General features: G+C 44.0%; 1 protein-coding gene across 1 annotated transcript; it reads left to right on the top strand.

Annotated features, from left to right (window-relative positions):
* The first annotated feature begins 551 nt into the window (after nucleotides 1–551).
* Nucleotides 552–20,495, top strand: arhgef19 (Rho guanine nucleotide exchange factor (GEF) 19). The gene is made up of 16 exons (XM_026153842.2): nucleotides 552–1,828; nucleotides 12,664–13,372; nucleotides 13,469–13,963; nucleotides 14,555–14,687; nucleotides 14,768–14,853; nucleotides 14,960–15,216; nucleotides 15,310–15,470; nucleotides 15,580–15,732; nucleotides 15,973–16,102; nucleotides 16,255–16,329; nucleotides 16,418–16,507; nucleotides 16,598–16,761; nucleotides 17,683–17,841; nucleotides 17,930–18,009; nucleotides 18,099–18,203; nucleotides 18,327–20,495. The coding sequence occupies exons 2-16, from the start codon at nucleotides 12,685–12,687 to the stop codon at nucleotides 18,479–18,481; spliced, it is 2,931 nt and encodes a 976-aa protein (XP_026009627.1). The 5' UTR covers nucleotides 552–1,828; nucleotides 12,664–12,684; the 3' UTR covers nucleotides 18,482–20,495.

Genomic DNA, 20,495 nt, shown 5'->3' with positions numbered 1-20,495 from the left:
TTCAGTCAGTGTTACGTGTTGCCTGATATATATGTATATATATATGTATATATGTATACATATATATATATATGTATATTTAGGAAAGCAATCCTGGATGCCACTTTTCGTCAGGGTGCCCTGGTTCCTCAACACCTGACGCGGACCTTGTTGATCCGGGCGACGTCCGAGCCGGCATGCCTTCATATTTATCTGTCTCGCTCATGTATGCGGTAGGCTTGCTTAGCATAGGGGGTCTAGACTTAGGACCCTTACTGGATACAGACGCCCCAGGCAGGAATCGAACTTGCGATCCTCTGTTCCAAAGGCGTGTAGTCTAACCACTACGCTATCCAGCTGCTTTGGATAGAAGCCACTGACATAAAGACAAGAAAGCTCCTTACCATGCATGGAGGGTTTCACCCCAAGTCCAGCACCCTGAGGCTTTACGCTAAGCGGAAAGAAGGGGGCCGGGGACTGGTGAGTGTCAGCACCACAGTCCAGGATGAGACAAGGAACATCCAAGAATACATTGGGAAGATGGCCCCAACTGACAGAGTGCTCAGTGAATACCTCAGGCAGCAGAAACCCAAGAAAGAGGAGGGAGACGAGGAACCATCATGGAAGGACAGGCCCCTGCACGGTATGTACCACCGGCAGATAGAGGAGGTGGCTGATATCCAGAAATCCTACCAGTGGCTGGACAAAGCTGGACTGAAAGACAGCACAGAGGCACTAATCATGGCAGCACAAGAACAAGCTCTGAGTACAAGATCCATAGAGGCTGGGGTCTATCACACCAGGCAAGACCCCAGGTGCAGGCTGTGTAAAGATGCCCCAGAGACAATCCAGCACATAACAGCAGGGTGCAAGACGCTAGCAGGCAAGGCAAGTCGTACTCATACTCCCACTGATTAGTACACCAATGTCCCGAGTTAACCCAACTCACAACTGCCATTCTTTTTCATGTTTGGTTGTTGAACATTGCTGATCCCTCTATAAACGGTTCAAGCGTTCCTTTGCAGCTTCTCTCCGTTTCCATCTCGGAGTCTGACATTTGGTGAAAGCTGCATGCAGGCGTGCGCTCGCTCCCGCAGCCAGAGGCATTTCTAGCAATGGAGCTGCACGCACAAAATCCAACATGCAAATCTCTGCCTTTCAATCCCCATGTGCAAATCTCACACATTAGGACGGTTCCCAATGCATGCACACACAAAAGTAATCACTTTTCTGATAAAGTAGATACCCCACTGCCCTCACATTCAGAGTTTTTAGTGGTTCAACACTTCCATAGAAGTGCAACCTTATCCTTCCAATTTATGTTCCCTTTCAATCTCAGGGCAGGTGCTGAAATGGCAAACTAAATAACTATCAGTTTTATAGAACGGGCAAGAGAAGGGGAGGAGAATAAGAGAAAATAAGACAGCACTTCCCTAACAGTAGCTGTGTGTGTGAGAGAGGGAGAGGGAGGGAGAGAGAGGGAGAGAGAGGGAGAGAGAGGGCGAGAGAGAGGGAAAAGCAGAGGGAAGGGAGAGCAGAAGAGCTTAGAGAGGGGATCTGCATTGCAAGTAGCTCTGAGTGCAGCAAGCGGTGGCTGTTTTTTCTCAACCTGTTTTTGTTTTTCTGGAGAGGGGAACAAGAACAAGGAGAAGATCCGAGCGGAGGAGTGCAGTTTATAAAAGTCCAGGCTGTGTCTAAAGCTACAGGGAGGACGAGGGAGGAGAGAAGCCGGGAGGAACACAAGGCAGCAATGGATAACAGAGTCCAGTCTGACCCTGGGATGGCCTGGATTCACACACTGCTGCTGAACTCCATCCAGCACACACATTAGGCTGCTAACGCCACTGAGGTACAGTACTAAACATACACCAGCAATAACTCTGAAATAACAAATTAAGTCATGAAACCAACACACACATTCCATCTTGTCTCTGATATCAGACGGCTGCTGTGAGTGGAAGTTGAGTTGCCCGAGAGTGCAGGCTGTGCTTTGTGTGATACACTTGAGGAAAGTAGTGCTGTGCAGCTCGTCAGGTGCATTGCATAAATATGACAGCTTATAAACTCTCAGCTGGATACAGGAAGCACAGTCATGAGACGGGTTATCAGGTGTATTGTCTACCAACAAAAGGCGTCCATTTGAACACATTCTTTAAAGCCATGTGTGTGGTAGAATCAAGTTAATAGCTTAACCATTGTGCTGGCTTCCCCGCTTAGGCAAAGTCTGCAGATAGTCAAGTTACCCAACTCAAATTGATGCATGTATCCTGCCAGTGAGATTATTAGCTTCTGCTTTAATGTATTCTCTTGGAAGAAGCTGCTTCTTGCATCTGTAATGTTTCCAGCTGCTCCCTAGGCAGTGTAGACTAAGGTGAGCCTTGAATGTGATGGTTACAGTGGAGCAGTGAGTTGTTGCAGAGTGGGGCAGGTAAGTGCATGTCTGGAATATGCTGGATGAAGGGTTGTTAAAAACTACACAGGGCTGAAACTTGGCACTTCAGCTCAAACACGCTGCTCAGTTCTCCTCCTTGTTAGATTTTAGCATAATACTCAAATCCACCTCTGTGTTTGTGGCTCCTGGCTAAGAGCTTGTTACTAACCCTTCCCTTTTCTGGCTCCGTGTGCTTCGAAACGTGTGAGTGCTTGTATTAATTAATGCCTTCATCTGCATATGTGACACGAAGGGCTTATTCAAAAGCCCCAAACTGGCCAAATTGCTGACGCCGCTTCATCAGTGAATAAAACAGTAATGCACCAATGACATTTAATAGCTGGAAGCTGCTGTGTTTCTCTCGCTCACCCACTGAGAGAGAACACTCTGACTTGTTCTGAATGTCTTTCTACTATCATCAGCAAAATCCCAGGTGATGGCTGGCCCTCTTTCTGCTATCCTGATGACTAAGTGCGTTGTCATGTGAGTTGACGGCTGCCGATGATGATGGCGATGACGACGATGATGATGTGTATGGATAGTCTGGAGATTCATATTTTGACTGGAGCACAATTAGATAGTTGTGAGAGGTTTTGTGGATTATCTGATTTACTGCGGTGTGTTTGTCTCGAATGAGCCATATGCACATCATACGGGCAGAAAGTGTAAATCAGGACCTTGGACTGTTTTACTACACTTTATTACAGGCTGGAGATCGTCTCTCTGATAATCTATCTATCTTTTTTCTCATTGGAGGGAAAGAAAGATGTTTGATGACTGACTTGTTTTTCTTTCTGACTACATTTTTTGGTCTCCCAGCAAATGACTGAAGTTCTGATTTCACTCTGCACGCCTGCTGATATCACAGATTTATAACTTTGCTTGCCGCAGGAGCCCTGCCTTTCCCCAACACTTCCTCCCCCACACAACTGCATGTCTGCAGAGCACCTGCCCCATCACCTGCCACTCAGACACTGGCTGTCTGAGTGTGTGTGTATGTCTGTGTGTGCATGTGCACATGTTTGTGTAGGTGTGTGCAAAGTTTAGGAAAGCAATCCTGGATGCCACACCTCTCGATCCTCCCACCTCACCTATCCCTGCTAACCTTGCATGCAACTGCTTCCCTGTTTACCTCATGGGATTTATAGATGTTCACAAACATTGTCATAAGTGCCTCTGCTCTGGTTTCCTCACTCACCTGTTTTCCTTAAAAACTAGGCTAAGATCACTAAGCAGCACTGACTGAGAGCAACCTGTCATTTAACCATGAGTGACACTGATATTTTAAACTTACTTGGTCATGTTCCTTTTTTTTTTTTGGCTTGTGGCCTAAATAGCAGCAGTGTTAACAGCCCATAATAGCAGCCTTTTGCTCCTGCTTGTGTGATTTCGAGTTTCTTTGTTTGTCTCCTGCCTCAGCTTAGCGGTCAATTTCAGAGGAATGAGTGTGCCGAGTCATCCGGGGAATGTGGAAAAGTGTCTCCTGCGTATCATCTGGGGGTAGGGCGCCTCTCAAGTTGGACGTGAACTTGTCTTCAAAACCTGTACTCTGAAACAGGCCACCTACTGAGTTAAAAGCCTCTGCACTCAGTTAATAATGATAAGCAAGGAATTGGCTTTGATTTGTATTTAGAAACGTTTTTTTTCTGAGGCAAGCAGGAGGCTCCAGCCTCGCTTTGAAAACATAAACTTTTTACTTTTTAGGCAGCAGTCCATGGCTCTGTCAGAGGGCTTTTTGGCCCATATACTAAGGTTAAAACCAACAGAATTTTGAAATCTAAACCCAGGGGCGATGTGTACAGAGCACTGCCCTGACTGCGTTGCTGCACACCTGTCTAAGACTGTAGCCCCAGGTTATTGACTTGGCCAGTGAGACGCATCGTGTGTTCACATTTGGGCTCGTGCACGATAATGCATTCTTGGGTTTGGAAGCAGTGCCCTTCATTAAAATGTTTTCTGCACATCTGTGCTCTTCAGGAAAAAAAACATAAACCAGGTGTTGCTTTCACATTCATCTGCAGCATGTCTTCTTTCCCAATTTAAAGGCCATTCAGCTCTCTTTCACACCCACTAATCCCCTCGATGCTGCTCGTATTCACAGTTTGGTTTTGAATAGTTTACAGCTTTAGCTCTCAGCTAAACACGAATCATTTCTGAATGGTCATCTCATCAGGCGTGCTCCACTTTTGCCTGATCACATTTCAAAACAACTTATAGCTTGTCCGTGCCTGTCCGCATGATAAAAGCGAGGAGCATGGGTAGGGCTCGGTGCTGAGAGATACTGTAGTTAAAAGTGCAACAGAGAGCGTGTGTGCAAACACAGGAGCTGATGAATGCGAGAGATGCAGCAGCAGTTTGGTGTAAAGTAGGTCAAACTCTCGAGAGCTCGTGGCAAAAGATCAGATTAGGAATCAAAGTGCTCTGATTGACAGTTGAAGAACTAACAAACCCCCCATCCTCCTGTTCAGCAGACAGATGTAAGCCATAAACTAAAATGAAACCAATGCAGTTGCATGAATGGCAGTCAGTTATTAGAACTCTTCTGGGCTAAAAAAAAAAAAAAAAAAAAAACATAACAAAACAAAACAACCCAGAGTAATAAATTGAAAGGATGTGGTTTGTGACAGGCTGGAGCCTCCCCCAGCTACCACTGGGTGAGAGGGAGGGTACACCTACAAGGTCGCCAGTCTGACCACACAGACACGGGGAGAACATGCACACAAAGACCCAGTCAAATGGTTGTCGAACTCAGGAGCTTCTTGCTGTGAGGCAACCTCTGCTCCACTGTGCCACTTGAAAACAAAATGTAAACTTTTATCAACAAACCAAATCATTTGTCAGGAACTATTTTCAGCTGTGGAGTAATCCGGATTAGATGTTTGAGTATTTAGAGCAGTATATGTAGGACTGAGTTTAAACTATAGTTGTACAAAAGGGTTAGGTTTGTGTATGGGATTTTCTATGCCCCCTTAATGCACCATCGGGGTGCATGTCCGCAACTTTAGTTCAGGGACAAACGGCAGCCGAACAACGGACAGTGTGTGCGTTCATAAGACCAAACCACACACATACACACCCACACACACTCTCTCGCCCAGCTGCGGGCACATTCTCAATTGGAAATACAAAGAATGACAACTTTATTCCTGGACTCTGCCTGTTTGTTCCTCTTACATCTGAACATTTGCAAGTGTTCTGACCCGACACTCTGAAGTGATTGCTGCCAGCTCAGATTTCTTTAACCCTTCTGAACAATAGTGATTTGCTTATGTTTGTAGTAATGAATAAAGACACCCAGGAGTATCAGAGTACTGTGTTTAAAATATTTTTTTAGCATGGAGGAATATGTTTTATCAGCCTCTGGATATATAGCATTGGGGTTTCTTGCTAATATTTTAAGGTGCAGTGTAAAGTGTCCTGAACTTCTTCTGTGAATTGGTGCTCAAATTAGCTAAAGAGAAAAAATATATAGGATACTAGCATTAGCTAGTCAGGTAAGAGAGTCAGTTAAATCTAATATGTATGAATATCTAAAGGCATTTATCTAGTGGTTGGAGAAAAAGAAGATATTTGAAGACTTGATGATATGTATAATGGAACGTTTACTATAAAAACGACATGCTTGCTGAATTTTAACTAATCTGATTGGGTTTAACTTTTCATATCTCCGCATAACCTGCTAAAACAGCTCTCCTTTTTTTCAAATCTCATTGCATTCTGATAACCATCCTCTGTCAGAAGGTGCTCATTATCAGATTTTCTGGATTAACAACCTGTTGGATCTTTGGCTCTCCATCTACATGGTAGCTTTTGCGACTCCTGACAAAGCACCATAATTAGATCAGGTTATTTCCATAAGTTTTGTCAATAGCTCCTTTGTGTCGTTGCTATCCTGGCTGCGTGTCTCTTGTGCATCAGCTTATCTAACTGCAGTTGTCATGGCGGATGAGTGAAGCCGGGAGTGGGGGGCAGGAGAAAGGTTAAAGGTCCAAAAGTCTTGGCGTTTATGCGTGAGATGGTCGCCATTTTTCCAGGCTGTTAAATGAGGGTTCACTGTTTGTTCATCTCTGCTAGCAGGAAGCCCACTGGCCGAGACAAGGTTAGAGAGGGCCTCTCTACATGTTGTCGGTTTCAATTAAAGGCTGGGAGCCCCTCTCTCTGCCACACGCACACAGACATTCAGCTGTACCTTTTGAGTTGTAGCTTTGTGCGATTATTAGCTGGGTTGTCAGCATGCATCTTCATAGTGTCCCAGTAGGTCATGGGTAAGTTGCCTGAGGCTTTAGGGGAGGATTAGGAGAACCCACACCATGTGTAAACATTTAGGTAACCCTCCCACTAACACCACCACTACCAACCTTCTCTGTAGCCTCCGGGGTACTCACCTGTCGCCACTGGTGGAGGCTGGAAGAAGAAGTACGAATACCAAGAAACTAAACTGCCTGACCTAAAATTCACCCATCTGCTTTAAAACTGCTGACATGTTTGATCTGACAAAAGAAATGCTGATTAGCGCGTCAACCTGGACTACTTCTTTCACTAGAATTCAGCACAGCTTAATTTTGAAAGATTAAAATGAAACACCATGAATACCACCTTATTTTCCACACACGTGTCAGTGTTGCACATTTGAAGCGGTGCACAAAATAAACCTGAACTGAGGCAAATTTCCATCAGTGCGGTTGAATTAATTTCACCTTAATTAAATGCATATTTTAAGAATCAGCCGGGAAAGTGCAACTGCACTATAGATGCGTTATCAACTGTAAGCAATCAGAAAATACTAACAGATAAATAGCAAAACACTTTCTAATGATTTAAGCCGTCATAATCATCCATAAAATGCTGTTTTTAAAACTATGGTAGCTGCACTGAAGCACAAGGTTCAATTGCAACATTAATAACAACTCCAAAGGCTGTGGTTTCAAAGATATTTACTCATTTGCTAAACATGCCTACCTCTGTAATATTCTGTTAGATCTAAATTTTCTCGACAAGTTCCCAGCTGCCTTTAACTGTTCGTATGCCAACGCATCATAATTTGCATCAAATTAGTCCTAGTTAGACATCGTTTTTTGCTCTACAGCAGCTTGTAGGATCTCATCAGAACTGAACACGCTGTGAAATATGCTGTTGCAACAACAGAATACTGCATCAGACGCTTTATGCTTTCCATTTTGAAAGCTGTTTCACATCTGTCCCAGCGCTCAATGGAAATATTTCGAAGAAAACAGAGAGCTGAGGAAGGCGCTTTTCCCTGACGCTGAATGATGTCACGTCTTGTCTCGGCAGACAGTGCTGTGCTCTTTAGCCTGCTGCTTGGCAATTAGTGGTCCGATGTGACCGAGCTGAACTGCGATCTCACACATACACGTGAGATGGTCGCACCACACTGCCAGGACACTCCACGTCTGTCTGACCAAACACACTGAGGACGGGCAGTCATGGAAAAAAGTGTGACTGTGTGTGTGTTATCTTTTCATTGTGCCTGGTTATTCATATTTCTGTCATAAGGCATCGTAACGCTGCAACCTTAAAACCTTAAATTATTGTATTTTATCACTGGCGCCTCTTATGGAGCGTTGTGTGGGTTGCAGCATCATAGCAAAGCAAAGTGTGCATTGGCCTGAAGGTTAGGAAAGTAAAGTGTTTATACTGGATCCTGATGATCAGGATTAGTTTATCTTAGTTTATCCATTCAGCCCGGCAGTGTTTTTGTTTTAAGCTCAGTTTAGTTTAAGCTGGATTCCACAGTGGCTTTAATCATTTATTGTTTAACATTTACTATATAAGCAAATGCACACTATTGTAATCTTTGCATTCTTGTAAAAAACCATATAAACATGTTTTTTTTATTGCTACTATGTCTGTGTCGTTTTTTTTAAAAAGCCGTTTTTATCCCTTGACGTTGGTTGACGGAGAGTCACAAAATGACAAAGTATCTTTATCTCTATTTATTGTTCTTAGGGTTAGTTTTGGTCTTTTTTAGTTATTATAAAATGGGGCGCTTTTATGGGGGGAAGATTCAAAGCTGTTCAGAACATTTGATAGAAACATGAGAGTCTGTGAAAGCAGCAGACCCAAAGTCGTGTAGACACCAGTCCCACAAACACAAATGCACCAGATCCTCACCGCGCTGGTGATGAAACGCTCGGTATTTTTACTTTGTTTCAGTTTGTTTGGTGAGTGCAGATCATCATTTCAGCTAGTTTCTATTTTTTGTTATTTTTAAAATGACTAGATTTTTTTTTTATTTCAGCAACTGAAAGTTTTTTACTAAACCTAGTTTTAGTCTTACTCAACGTAGAGATTTTTGTTGGGGGGTGGGGGGTGCGCCTTTATCTGACATATTGAGATAACACATTTCCAAAGAACTAAAATAATGTACATTTTTAAGTGTTATCTATTTTATCTTGACTAATCATCAACACGCTTTATTTTTCCTAGTTTGTGATGTTAGACGACATTGTCTGTTTCCGGCCAGGGAAATGGCATCAGTGAAAACTTTTTTTTTTTGAAGAGGCTAGATCTACTCTTATACCGTTTCTTAGTTTTATGATCCCTGAAAATAAAAATCCTTTAGTTTTTGTACTTTTGGAGACCACAAGCTCAGTCTTCGTGGGCTCAGATCAGCGTTACTTCTTTCAGGCTGCGATTAATGTGCGTTCAGCTCTCTAGTGAGTATTTACAGACGCAAATGTGGAAAAGACTTAAAATAAATTACAGTGCCTGTGTTGATAGCTGGATTACTTTGGCTGTTTATTGTTGTCAGTTAGCCAGTTAGAAAAATCCCGTGGAGCTGCACCATGGCAGAAGGTAACTTTTGAATCCAAGTGGGAACTGGGAATGTACAGCGGTTGCCGTGTTTTAGTAGATCAAAGGTCAAACACAGCGAGATAACAGCAGTAGTAAGTGCTGCGTGGGACGGGTTCATGTTGATGTTTGAATAATATCTTGATCACCAACAAGTTTGTGATAGATTTGCTTACGTGCCCATTTAAAGCAGTGCTACCTTTATACACCCTAGCATTAGTAAAATAAACAGTGTAGACATGTACATCTTCACTGTCAAAAACCACAAACAGCTCCAGCAACGAATCCATTTGTTTTAAACTCCCAGCAGCAAACATCAGACAAACTTTAATTATGCGATTACACAGCGTTTTGGCTCTGTTGACGTGCTGAATCAGCAATAGATTTATGCTCATATTCCTGCGCTTATCCCCATTAAAGGATTATTTTGAGACGTATCACAATTAAAAGTGCTCCTCGTTTGGCTGCTGGCATTAAATGCACGCCACAGCGCCACTCATTAACTTCTGTATGCAGACACGCTGTCTTAGAGCAGCCTAGTGAAATTACAGGGGGGGAAACACTGGCAGCAAAGTCCACAACAGTCACAAAATAACACCCTGCTGTGACAAGGGAAATTACACGTCTTTGGAATTGAAATTTTAATAGTGCATAGATATAATTGTATCAGGGAGAGGAATGCGCAGCACATGTAATCGGATGCTTTCATGTTTTGATAAAACACAGCAGTGGGATTTATTCTCAGCTCTTTAAATCTTTCTCTTGGTCAAATGAAAAGATGAAACTAATGCGCTGCGCAGATTTATGTTACATTTAACGTGCTGTTAAAGGCTTATGTGAACATTCATTCATTAGGATAGATTATTTCCCTTATTTGCTAGACAATGCACTATAAACGACAGTGGTAGAGAGGGTTTAGCTAATACTTGACATACACTACAGCAGGATTAGAGTATAACCAGCCAGTAATCACATGCAGATACCAGTAAGCTGGTGTCATTATGCAGCAGTGGTCGAGATGTGTTTATATGGCTCAGTGGCTGCACTATATGAGTGGATCAGTATAAGCAGTTCCCACACCCTCTCAGGTGTCCTGTGCTCAGGGCGGCCTGGCCCAGGTACACAGATAAAGGCTGCCTTTGTCTGCAGCGGGGAACAGGTAACCATTTGAGCCTGCCTACCGTGTGTGTGTGTGTGTGTGTGTGTGTGTGTGTGTGTGTGTGTGTGTGTGTGTGTGTGTGTGTGTGTGTGTGTGTGTGTGTGTGTAAGAAAGAAACAGAGAGATAGGATTGACTGGTCTGCCTACCTTTGCCACAAGAACAGGTGTGGCTTTTCAACGGCCTCATATTCACAGCATACACATCTGCGCTCAACAAAAAGGAAGGTAAACTGTGATTTCCAGTCCGTGATTCTCCAGGCAAACAGGCAACATTACAAACATACTCTCAGTGAAAGCACGAGTGTATGCTTTTATCCACTTAAGGGACACTAGGCGCATGCCAATTACAGGTACTCAGGTTAATGGGATACATTAATGTAAAATGTAAGCTTCTCGTAAACATTTGCAGTGTGAGAATGATGATTAAACTCTAAATTACAAAAAAAACATCCCCAAATTAAAGGGTATAATTTCTGGCTACAGAGAGCCTGCACTGTGTGTGTGTGTGTGTGTGTGTGTGTGTGTGTGTGTGTGTGTGTGTGTGTGTGTGTGTGTGTGTGTGTGTGTGTGTGTGTGTGTGTGTGTGTGGGCTGTTGTGGAAAAATACCGATAGAAAAGTTAAAAATTAACATACAGCCCTGTATTGTCATACAGTACACTATTTTTGCACTCTGTGAGTTTACAGGAGTTTAAAATAATCAAGTGAAGCTGGATAGATTTAAAATTAAACATGCAGGCTAACATATTTTATCCTGCAGTGCTAACAAGTTATGCTGCAAGATATATATTTTTCATGAGCATTCAGTAGTTATCTTTATTAAAAATGAACAAAAAAAAGAAGTGACTGAAAACAAATGTGGCACAAATGTGAGCGTGCATGTGTGGAAAACGGTATTAGTGCTTGCAAATTTGTTTGCTACGTACAGTTTAACCAAGTGCTTCAGCCACAAGAACATATATTTAAAAAAAAAACTTGACCTGACAAAGAAATTAACTTTTTGTTATTATTGCCAAGAAAACAGAAGAATCTGGTGTGCTGCCATCGACAGCAGTGTGATTATGCCAGAACCACATGCCTAGGTTCCTGCGAGGATGTGACTTGAATATAAAAACTATTTTTTAATAATCCCTACCTCTATATCCCTCTGTGTGTGTGTGTGTGTGTGTGTGTGTGTGTGTGTGTGTGTGTGTGTGTGTGTGTGTGTGTGTGTGTGTGTGTGTGTGTGTGTGTGTGTGCGCTGTACGTTCGTGTCTGCCTTATTCTTTTCCCTAGGTGTTTAGGCCAAAAGTTGAGGATTACTTGCCCAGGAAGCAGTGTAAGCAGAGACAGAGCTCCACTGGTGTGTGTGTGTGTGTGTGTGTGTGTATAAAGAGCCTGTCAGGAGAGCTAACTTTATGACCCGCTGCTGTGTTTCAGCAGACACTCACTGTAAATAGTCAATCACTAAAGGTGCCTGCTGAAGACAGCAGCTGACAGGAAGTCAGAACAACAACCAGACTGACAGATGAGTGTAGAGCTCAGGTGAAAGGTGAGAGTGCTGACGATCTCTTCCTCCGTCTGTTCTTCTGTTGTGGTATTCTGTCTGGAGCTGCAGTGTGTGCACGTGTGTGTGGAGATGTTAAGTACAGGGGGTGAATGCTGTGTGGAGAAAAGTCCTTTAATTAGAGCAGGAAGACACTGCATCAGACTTAAATGTGCGTGCGTGCGTGCGTGTGCGCGCATGTCTGCACATGTCAGTTTCAGGGTCCTTTTTCATGGAGCTGTATATGTGCCTTTATCCTGCTGCACGAGTTGTAAAATGTGAAGAAAGGGTTTTAGAAGGTCGTTCTTGTGCCACCTCCACACAGTCGGCATCCATAAATGATCTAAATGGTTTCACAAACTTCCAGAATTTGGACTGCTGCTTATTAGAACTGAAAACACCGAAACACTCGATCGATTGTTAGGAATCCTCTGGCGACACTAAGCCAGGCTGCAAACACTGAGCCGCGTCCGACCATGTTCGATTGCAAGATAAGTGGTATGCTGCTGTAGTCATTCTGTCCAGCAAGGTGGTTGGAGGAATTATGTTTGCTCCATGTTTTTCAGATGTTACTGCAGAATTAAATGCTATTTTTTAGGCAGTTCTAAATCCTGAATGTAGATTTTCTAAATCCTTTTTTTATCCAGTCCCTTATGAGCCACTGTTTACCAAAGCTATTAACAAAGTTCCAGTCTGCAGCTCATTTGCATTTGAATTAGAAAATAAGAATTTGTGATCTTCCCTCTCTTCTTTTTTAGCTCTCATGTGCCCGTTCAGCGATGCTCCCCGGGTATGGGTTCTCACCTTTGCCTGACTTCCAGCCTCACCTTCATGCCATTCGCTGCCCAGGAGAAGCCCCCAGCATGTGGATCCCGGGCGGCTCGGCAGAGTCCCAGAGTCTGAGTGAATCCACCGAGGACAGACGTCTCATCCACATGTGTCACCACAAGCACGTTGCTGTGTGCCAGCAGGAAACGCTGGCCTTTTTTGAGCTACAGCCAACAGCGACTCACAAATTAAATGGTTTTGGCTCCTCGAGGCCGGCCATTATACCACACGCACAGTGCACAACACACTCGCAGCATCTGAATGGTTGCAGACAGACGCTAAACGAACAGAATGACACATGCAGCAGAGGCCGCAGGACAGACAGCGAGCGTGGAACAAATCTGAATTCGAACTCTCCCACACTCGCCGCAGGTGACGGCGAGCTTGAATGCCAAAATGGCAGCAGGACTCGTTCGCAGGAGGAAACTGAAAAGCCACAAACGGTCACGACAGTATGTCGTCCTCTCCACGCTGCTCTTAGCCTCCCTCTATCGTTCCCTCTGTCCTCTCTGTACACAAACAGAGACTCCTTGGAATCTCAGCTACCGTCGTCACCAGAATGTCCTGGCATTCAGGGCCCAGACTCCTGCCAGCCTCAGAGGAGAACATCACAGGCTTCCCTGAAAGAGAAATCCATCCGTGAGTGTAAACCTTTTGTTTGATTTGGCAAATTAGGCTCTAAAGCTCCTTAACATTCTTTCTTCTCATCTAATAAAGTAATTTTCTCATGCGCAGGGAGAAAGATGCAGGTTTATTCCCCAGACAGTCCGAGTGATGAATCGCTCAGCAGCCCAGTCCTGGAAGCAGACTACATCTTTCCTGGACCTTTTGCATCTTTCTTAGAGGAAGACCTCAGCGGAATATCTTCACTAGAGACCATTTCAAGTCCCTCATCCACAGACGGTGCTACGGATCTCTCAAACACCAGTCACGATGATATTTTTAATCTACCCGAAGAACCGTTGCAGATAATAGAGGACTCGATGCCATGTGTAGGAGAGGTGAGTGGCAGCATGGACACATCGATCGCCGCGGGTGGAGGGAGCTCTTTGTCACGCACCCGCCAAGGCGACCAGGAACGGCGGCGCTTCTCAGCTTCAGAGATAATATCGAGGCTTCAGCTATCGCAAAGGAAGAACTCCTTCACCTTGAAGCTGGGGAAGTCGCTCTCTGCTCGGGTAGCCTCCAGGGACAGACAGAGCTCCAGCAACCTCAACCCCAACACCGACTGTGAGTAGACAACAGTGATGGATCAATCAAGAGTTTTCCAAAGCAGCCCAACGGATTATAACAGATCAGTGAGACAAATTAAAGATGACTTAATAAGATGACTACCACAGCATGCTGCTTGGGGCAGTTTATTCATTTACTTCTTCCAAAAGTTTCAATCTTAAATGCCTATTAGAAATTTAGCATTTACTGAGCAGAGGCAAGAGTGACCACAAGCTGCAATGACTGCAGGATTCAGCCACATTAAAAGTTCTGCTGTGCTTTAAACTCGAGGGGTGAATGTTAGTGAAACAAAGCCTAACCACTCAGGCAACAATCATGAAATCATCATCTCTAATAACTTTGCTATTGCTGCCAAGCACCAAGCACAGGCTGACTGTAGAGTGTACAAACTGACAGTGATAAATAGCTTTTCCTATGTTCTCAGAAAAGAAGCCTCAGGTTAATCCTTAGTGTAAAAAGTCATGAAAAAGAAAGTACAACAGTTCTTTGTCTCCTTTATTGCATGCGGTCTATCAGAGTAGGTCTCAGAAGGTCATGTCATAAATGCCATAAATCTCACATCCACTATCTGCATTTCATTCTCCTAAGGTAAGTCAAACTCAAAGCAGCGGAGCTCAGGAGGCTCCAGTGACAGCGCTCCCCAGAGTCCCGTGGGACCAGCACCTTCCTTTCCCAGCAGTGACAATGGGATGCCTTTGCAACGCTGGAGCGCCAAGCTCGGGTAAATAGTAGCAAAAATAGTGCTACTTAAAATCTGTAAAGAATAAATCAAACAGAGTTTCATTTCCCATCGTTTCGCAGAATGCGTAAGAAATCCATAGAGGAGGACCTGAACACACATCCATCTGTTCCTAGTTCAAATCGACTGTCACGGTTTTTACCCAGCTGTAAGTTCGCTTCACTTACTGTTTGTTTTTTCCAAAACTGTAAGATATTCCAATCTTTACAAAGTCTTACCTGTTCTTTCCTGGAACAAACTTGCTCTTTTTGCAGCGATTCTGTACCAGGAATACAGCGACGTCGCCATCAATAGAGAGATCCAGAGGCAGCAAGGGAAGGAGCCGGGCACAGAGGAGGAGGGGCTCAGGGAGGAGGGCTCTGATGGGATCCCGTCTCCATCAAATCTGTCCCCATCCAGCTCCTTTCGCTCATCGCGAGGCTCTGCTTTTGCACTGTGGCAGGATATACCTGATGTTCGAAGCAGCGGGCAGCTCGACAACTTCAGCAACGAAGAAAGGAAATTACAGGAGGTGAGTAAAATATTACGTTTCCGTCTCATTTCATCTCTATTTCACTCTTACTGCTCTTTATAAAGCTGAATTGCTGCTTTTATCTAAACTCAGGCAAAGTTTGAGCTGGTGACGTCCGAGGCGTCGTACATTCGCAGCCTGACAATCGCAGTGGACCACTTCATGCTATCACCGGAGCTCGCAGACTGCCTCGGGGCTCAGGAAAAGCAGTGGCTCTTCTCCAAGCTGCCCGAAGTCAAAGATGTCAGTGAGAGGTGAAGTAACACGCAGCTGACGTCCTTCTGTTACCCTGAGGTCGGCGTGTGCTAACATCTCCAGTATCACATCTCCTTCTCTGAGTCTCTCCTCGCTTGTTGCCTGTAGATTTCTTCAGGATCTGGAGCACAGGCTGGAAGAAGACATTCTCCGTTTCGATGTGTGCGACATCGTCCTGGACCACTGCCCGTCTCTGCGAAGGGTTTATTTACCCTATGTCACCAACCAGGCTTACCAGGAGCAGACATACCAGCGTTTGCTGTGAGTGTAGAAACACATCAGCCCCGGGAGACGTGAGCACACATCTGCACATGTGCTTGACCGCAGTGCATAAAGTCTGATTGTTGTGTGGCTGTCTGAGAGTGCTCTGGTGTATTTTCACGCCTGCATGACTTAACTTGCAGATGATTCATCTCGACTAAGAGCATGTTTTCTCAAGCTGAATTGGATGCTGGAATTTCTCTGAAAGTCATTAAAACATTTCTCGCCCTGTCCTCTCAGGCACGAAAACCCTCGTTTCCCCGGCATCCTGGCTCGCTTGGAGGAGGACCCCATCTGCCAAAGACTTCCTCTGACCTCTTTCCTAATCCTCCCGTTTCAGAGGATCACGCGGCTTAAAATGCTAGTGGAGGTACACGCTTAAACATTCACTGCAGAATTCCAGTTGAAACCCAATCATACGGAACTGCATACAGGATAACTCTTCGTTTTCCCCTGCGACATCACCACACAAAAGTATTGTTTACTCCTTGGAACATCTTCAAAACCATCTTTACTTTTCAGAATATCTTAAAGAGGACAACACCGGGTTCCCGAGATGAGGACACCGCCACCAAAGCTTTCAATGAGCTAAAAAAGGTGGTGATTATCATCTGTAATAGCCAGTTGGACGAGTACCAGTAGTGAGACATGACAGTAATCACCATGTTGGTATTTGTCTTCTTAGATCATCAAAGAATGTAACTCCAGTGTGCAGTCGATGAAAAGGATGGAGGAACTCATCCATCTCAACAAGAAAATCCACTTTGAGGGCAAGGTGAGGGAAGCGTTTGAAGGTTCCTCTTATTATCACATTTTTGTATTTTTTTTTGTTCATTAAAGCGGAGCCTGCTTCCTTTCTTTGTAGATCTTTCCTCTTATTTCCCAGTCACGTTGGCTGGTAAAGCACGGAGAACTCCTGGAAGTAGACACTCAGACAATGAGCATCTCCGGATCAAAGCTCAAGTTACCCACCAAGCCAGTGTACCTCCACCTCTTCAATGACTGCCTGCTGCTGTCCAGGAGGAAGGAGTGAGTTACATTCAGTGTGCACACAAAGAAAAGCTGAAATATTGCTCTAATGATGCATAACATGAAAAGTGCCAAAGGTGTGGCCAGAAAAATTCATCCATTTTCAGTAAACTGCAAGCGGCACACTGGCGAGGATTGCAGTTTGGGTCATTTCCACCGGTCTGTCTCAGGCAGTAGAAGTCTGTGTTGACAGTCTAACCCCGGGCCATGAATTCACGTTGCAGAGCCCCATAAATGTCGGGGTGGGGGAGTCCAGGATGTGCTCCCGCCGCTTTGATTATTGAGATCTGGGGACTCTTTGACCGAAAGCTGCTGTTTGGTCTCTTGGTCTCATCAAGACTGATCACCCTCAGCATGAAAGTCGTCCCACTTTCACATCGAAGTTTAAGGTCCCGTGTCAAAATGGAACAAATGCAGAGGGTCATAATAGGACTTCCGCAGAGCATTAAAAAGTGGTAAAAGTGCCAGAAGCGGCTCAGATATGCATGAGAAGATGATCTTAAAGGTGGTATCTACCTAGTTTAAAGGTGTTGTTTCAGTTTGACAATTTGGTGTTTTTCCCAGACCTTTAACCCCACAGTGAGGTGATCAGGTGACTCTATTATGCTGTAGGCAGCATTTTGCTGCCATAATATTGGTTCGATTGTCCCTTTACAAGGAAGAATCCTTGCAAATCATTTCAAAGTTGTAGTGAACGCTCTTTATTGAGGAGTGGTGGAGTTTTTCCAATATTACAGGCTACACCTGCACCAAATAGGAAAAGATTGCTGCTTCATTCCTTCTGTAGAGTACCAAAACCAAGTAGAATGGGTAGGTGGTGCTAGTGGTTCAACAACTTACTGAGATGTAGTTTTATCTATGAATTTGTATATACTGCTTGCTATTGATCATTATACTAAAATGACCCATTGTCCTTTGCAGTACATGGAAGTTTATGGTGTTTGTACACGCTAAAATCGGAGAGTTGAAAGTGAAGGATCTCAGTCAGAAGCTGCAGGGGATCTCAGGCTTCATCTTCCACCTACAGCTGTGTGAAGGCCAGCAGCTCAAACATCAGATTCTGCTCAAATCACACACCGAGTGAGTGTCATGTCTTTGTCAAAAGCTTCAGTCACAGCTGGACAAGTTAAGTTGTTTAACCGCTCCTGTCGGCTTTGTGTTTGCCAAGGAGCGGGAAGCAGAGATGGATCACCGCCATGTTTCCGTCTGACCCGCTCGTAGACATCGAGCAAGCCAATGAAAATGATGGTCAGTGGAGATCTATCAGTGCAGAAAGATTTAAGGCAACACTATTCACCTCCTCATTCATGTTCTCGCTTCGTGCCTTTTCCTATTAGATATATCGCAAGTTCAGTGCATCAAAAGCTACCAGGCTCAAGAGCACGATGAGTTAACACTGGAAAAAGCTGACATTCTTCACGCCAAGACAATTACAAGTGATGGTAAGAATCGGGCAGTCTGTTTTTTTTTTTTACCACTCCAGCCTGAACCTAAATGAACAGAACATGGATGCATTAAACACGCAGCTGTTTATTTGATGTCTAAGGGCTGCTGTGTTTCAACAGGCTGGGTGGAAGGCATCAGGCTGTCAGACGGGGAGCGGGGCTGGTTCCCCAAATGCTACGTGGAGGAAATCACAAGTCGCAGCGCGCGCCTCCGCAACCTCAGAGAAAATATCCGCATCAAATGTGTCACACAGAAACTGAAGGGAGAGCACTAACTCTTTTTAACTTGCAACTTGTCATTTGTTAAAGTTGCATTTTGAAGCTTGTGGATGATTGTTTTCTTTTTTAGATGGACGTGGGACCTCCGTAAAGTATGCAGGTGCTAAAACAAGCCAACGTGTTTTGATTGTTATCCCCGTGGTTGACATTAGCAGTTTCCTTTGGCACACTAGCTCCAGAAAGAGAGTGCAAAGCTTCTAATGCTCATTTTCCATTTGTAGTTTAGACTTTCCACACGTAAGACTGTAAACTACACAGGGGGATTACTTTATGCATGATTCGGTACCATTTTTACAGGCTGGAAAGAATGAAGAATGTCTGGGGCGATCGTGGCTCAAGAGTTGGGAGTTCGCCTTGTAATCGGAAGGTTGCCGGTTCGAGCCCCGGCTTGGACAGTCTCGGTCGTTGTGTCCTTGGGCAAGACACTTCACCCGTTGCCTACTGGTGGTGGTCAGAGGGCCTGGTGGCGCCAGTGTCCGGCAGCCTCGCCTCTGTCAGTGCGCCCCAGGGTGGCTGTGGCTACATTGTAGCTTGCCATCACCAGTGTGTGAATGTGTGTGTGAATGGGTGGATGACAGGTTGTGTAAAGCGCTTTGGGGTCCTTAGGGACTAGAAAAGCGCTATACAAATACAGGCCATTTACCATTTACCAAGAATGTGGTTTAAATATGTGCACGTTCATCACCAGAGGTAGTAAATGTAAGCATCACTAAGCAAGTCTGTCACTGTTTTTCTATCATGGCTCATGTGGGGCACAATCTTACTTTGGGCTGTCTCCTGGCCTCTGTGGGGTGCTGCAGGTTCACTCTTCTAATAATCAGAAATGTGCTTGATGCGGGTGCTGCTTCTGAGATGCCTCAGGACACACCACAGGCAGTTTTTTCACATTCATATCTTCACGTGATATACGATTTTTTTACCAGTGCAACAGCGCATTATTGCCATCTACACCCTAAAGTGATAAGAATTTGGTCAAACATGCTTACCTCTTTACTAGAGGATGATACCTTTTTATCTGGACATGATCTGCAGTACCCATGCTGTGATGAAGTGCTTTCAGGACGGTATTTTAGAAATGAAACAAGTCGTAGGGTTTAATACCGGTTACACTGTATCCACATATGTAGCCAAACCCTGATATATTGTGTGTATTCCTCTGTGCCATAGACTTCCACTTTTGTTCAGAATCCACTGGTGACATCTCTAATTTGTCAGTCGCACCATGACTGGTGCACAACAACATAACATTGAAACATCTACTCCTCTTTTAGTAACATCTGCATGAAGTCAAAGCCGCAGCGAGCAGCTGTTGACCTATAAAACCAGGAACTGAAAAACCTACCAGTTTCACCTTGTCGGGCATTTACATTAACCATCCATGTGGTAAATGTGGACGTTTAGCGTTACATGTAATCATTTTAAAAACTTTTTTGACCCAAATTAGCAATATAATTGATTATACCGTTATACTAGAAATACTGGAAAAAAAAACTGCTTGCATACACTAAGCACTAACTTGTGTATAGGTCTCCATCCTTCAAATTATTTTGTGTAAAAATTCACAAGTGACCAATAGCACAGTGTGACTGAGCTGAAAGCTGTTGTTAATGAACCACTTTAATTAAGATTCCAGTGTAAATTCATCCAGCGGCACATGAAATGTTTGTAACACAGCTTATTTCTGTATCTCACTTCTTAGTTTTAATTTAAACTGTTGCAGTTGCAGTATGTGTATTTATAGTTACTCCTCTAGCTGGTTCCTCTCTAAGGAGATTCTGATGTAAATGTGTTTTCCGATAAAATGGGTTTGTGTATAAAGAGCAAAACGTTATGACTGTAATTTATATGAACTAAGATTTGACAAATACTATTGTATAAATATGACATTTGGAGTCAGTTTAATTCCCAACGCCACAGTAATTACAAGCGCTGTCAGACACTGGATGTTTTCTGGATTTCTGCACATTACTGTAAATGTTTTGCCTCTGAAATAAACAGATCCTTACAATA

The sequence above is a fragment of the Astatotilapia calliptera genome, chromosome 20 (assembly GCF_964374335.1).
Source record: "Astatotilapia calliptera chromosome 20, fAstCal68.1, whole genome shotgun sequence".
Classification (NCBI taxonomy): domain Eukaryota; kingdom Metazoa; phylum Chordata; class Actinopteri; order Cichliformes; family Cichlidae; genus Astatotilapia; species Astatotilapia calliptera.
This window is presented reverse-complemented; position numbering and strand designations above follow the sequence as displayed.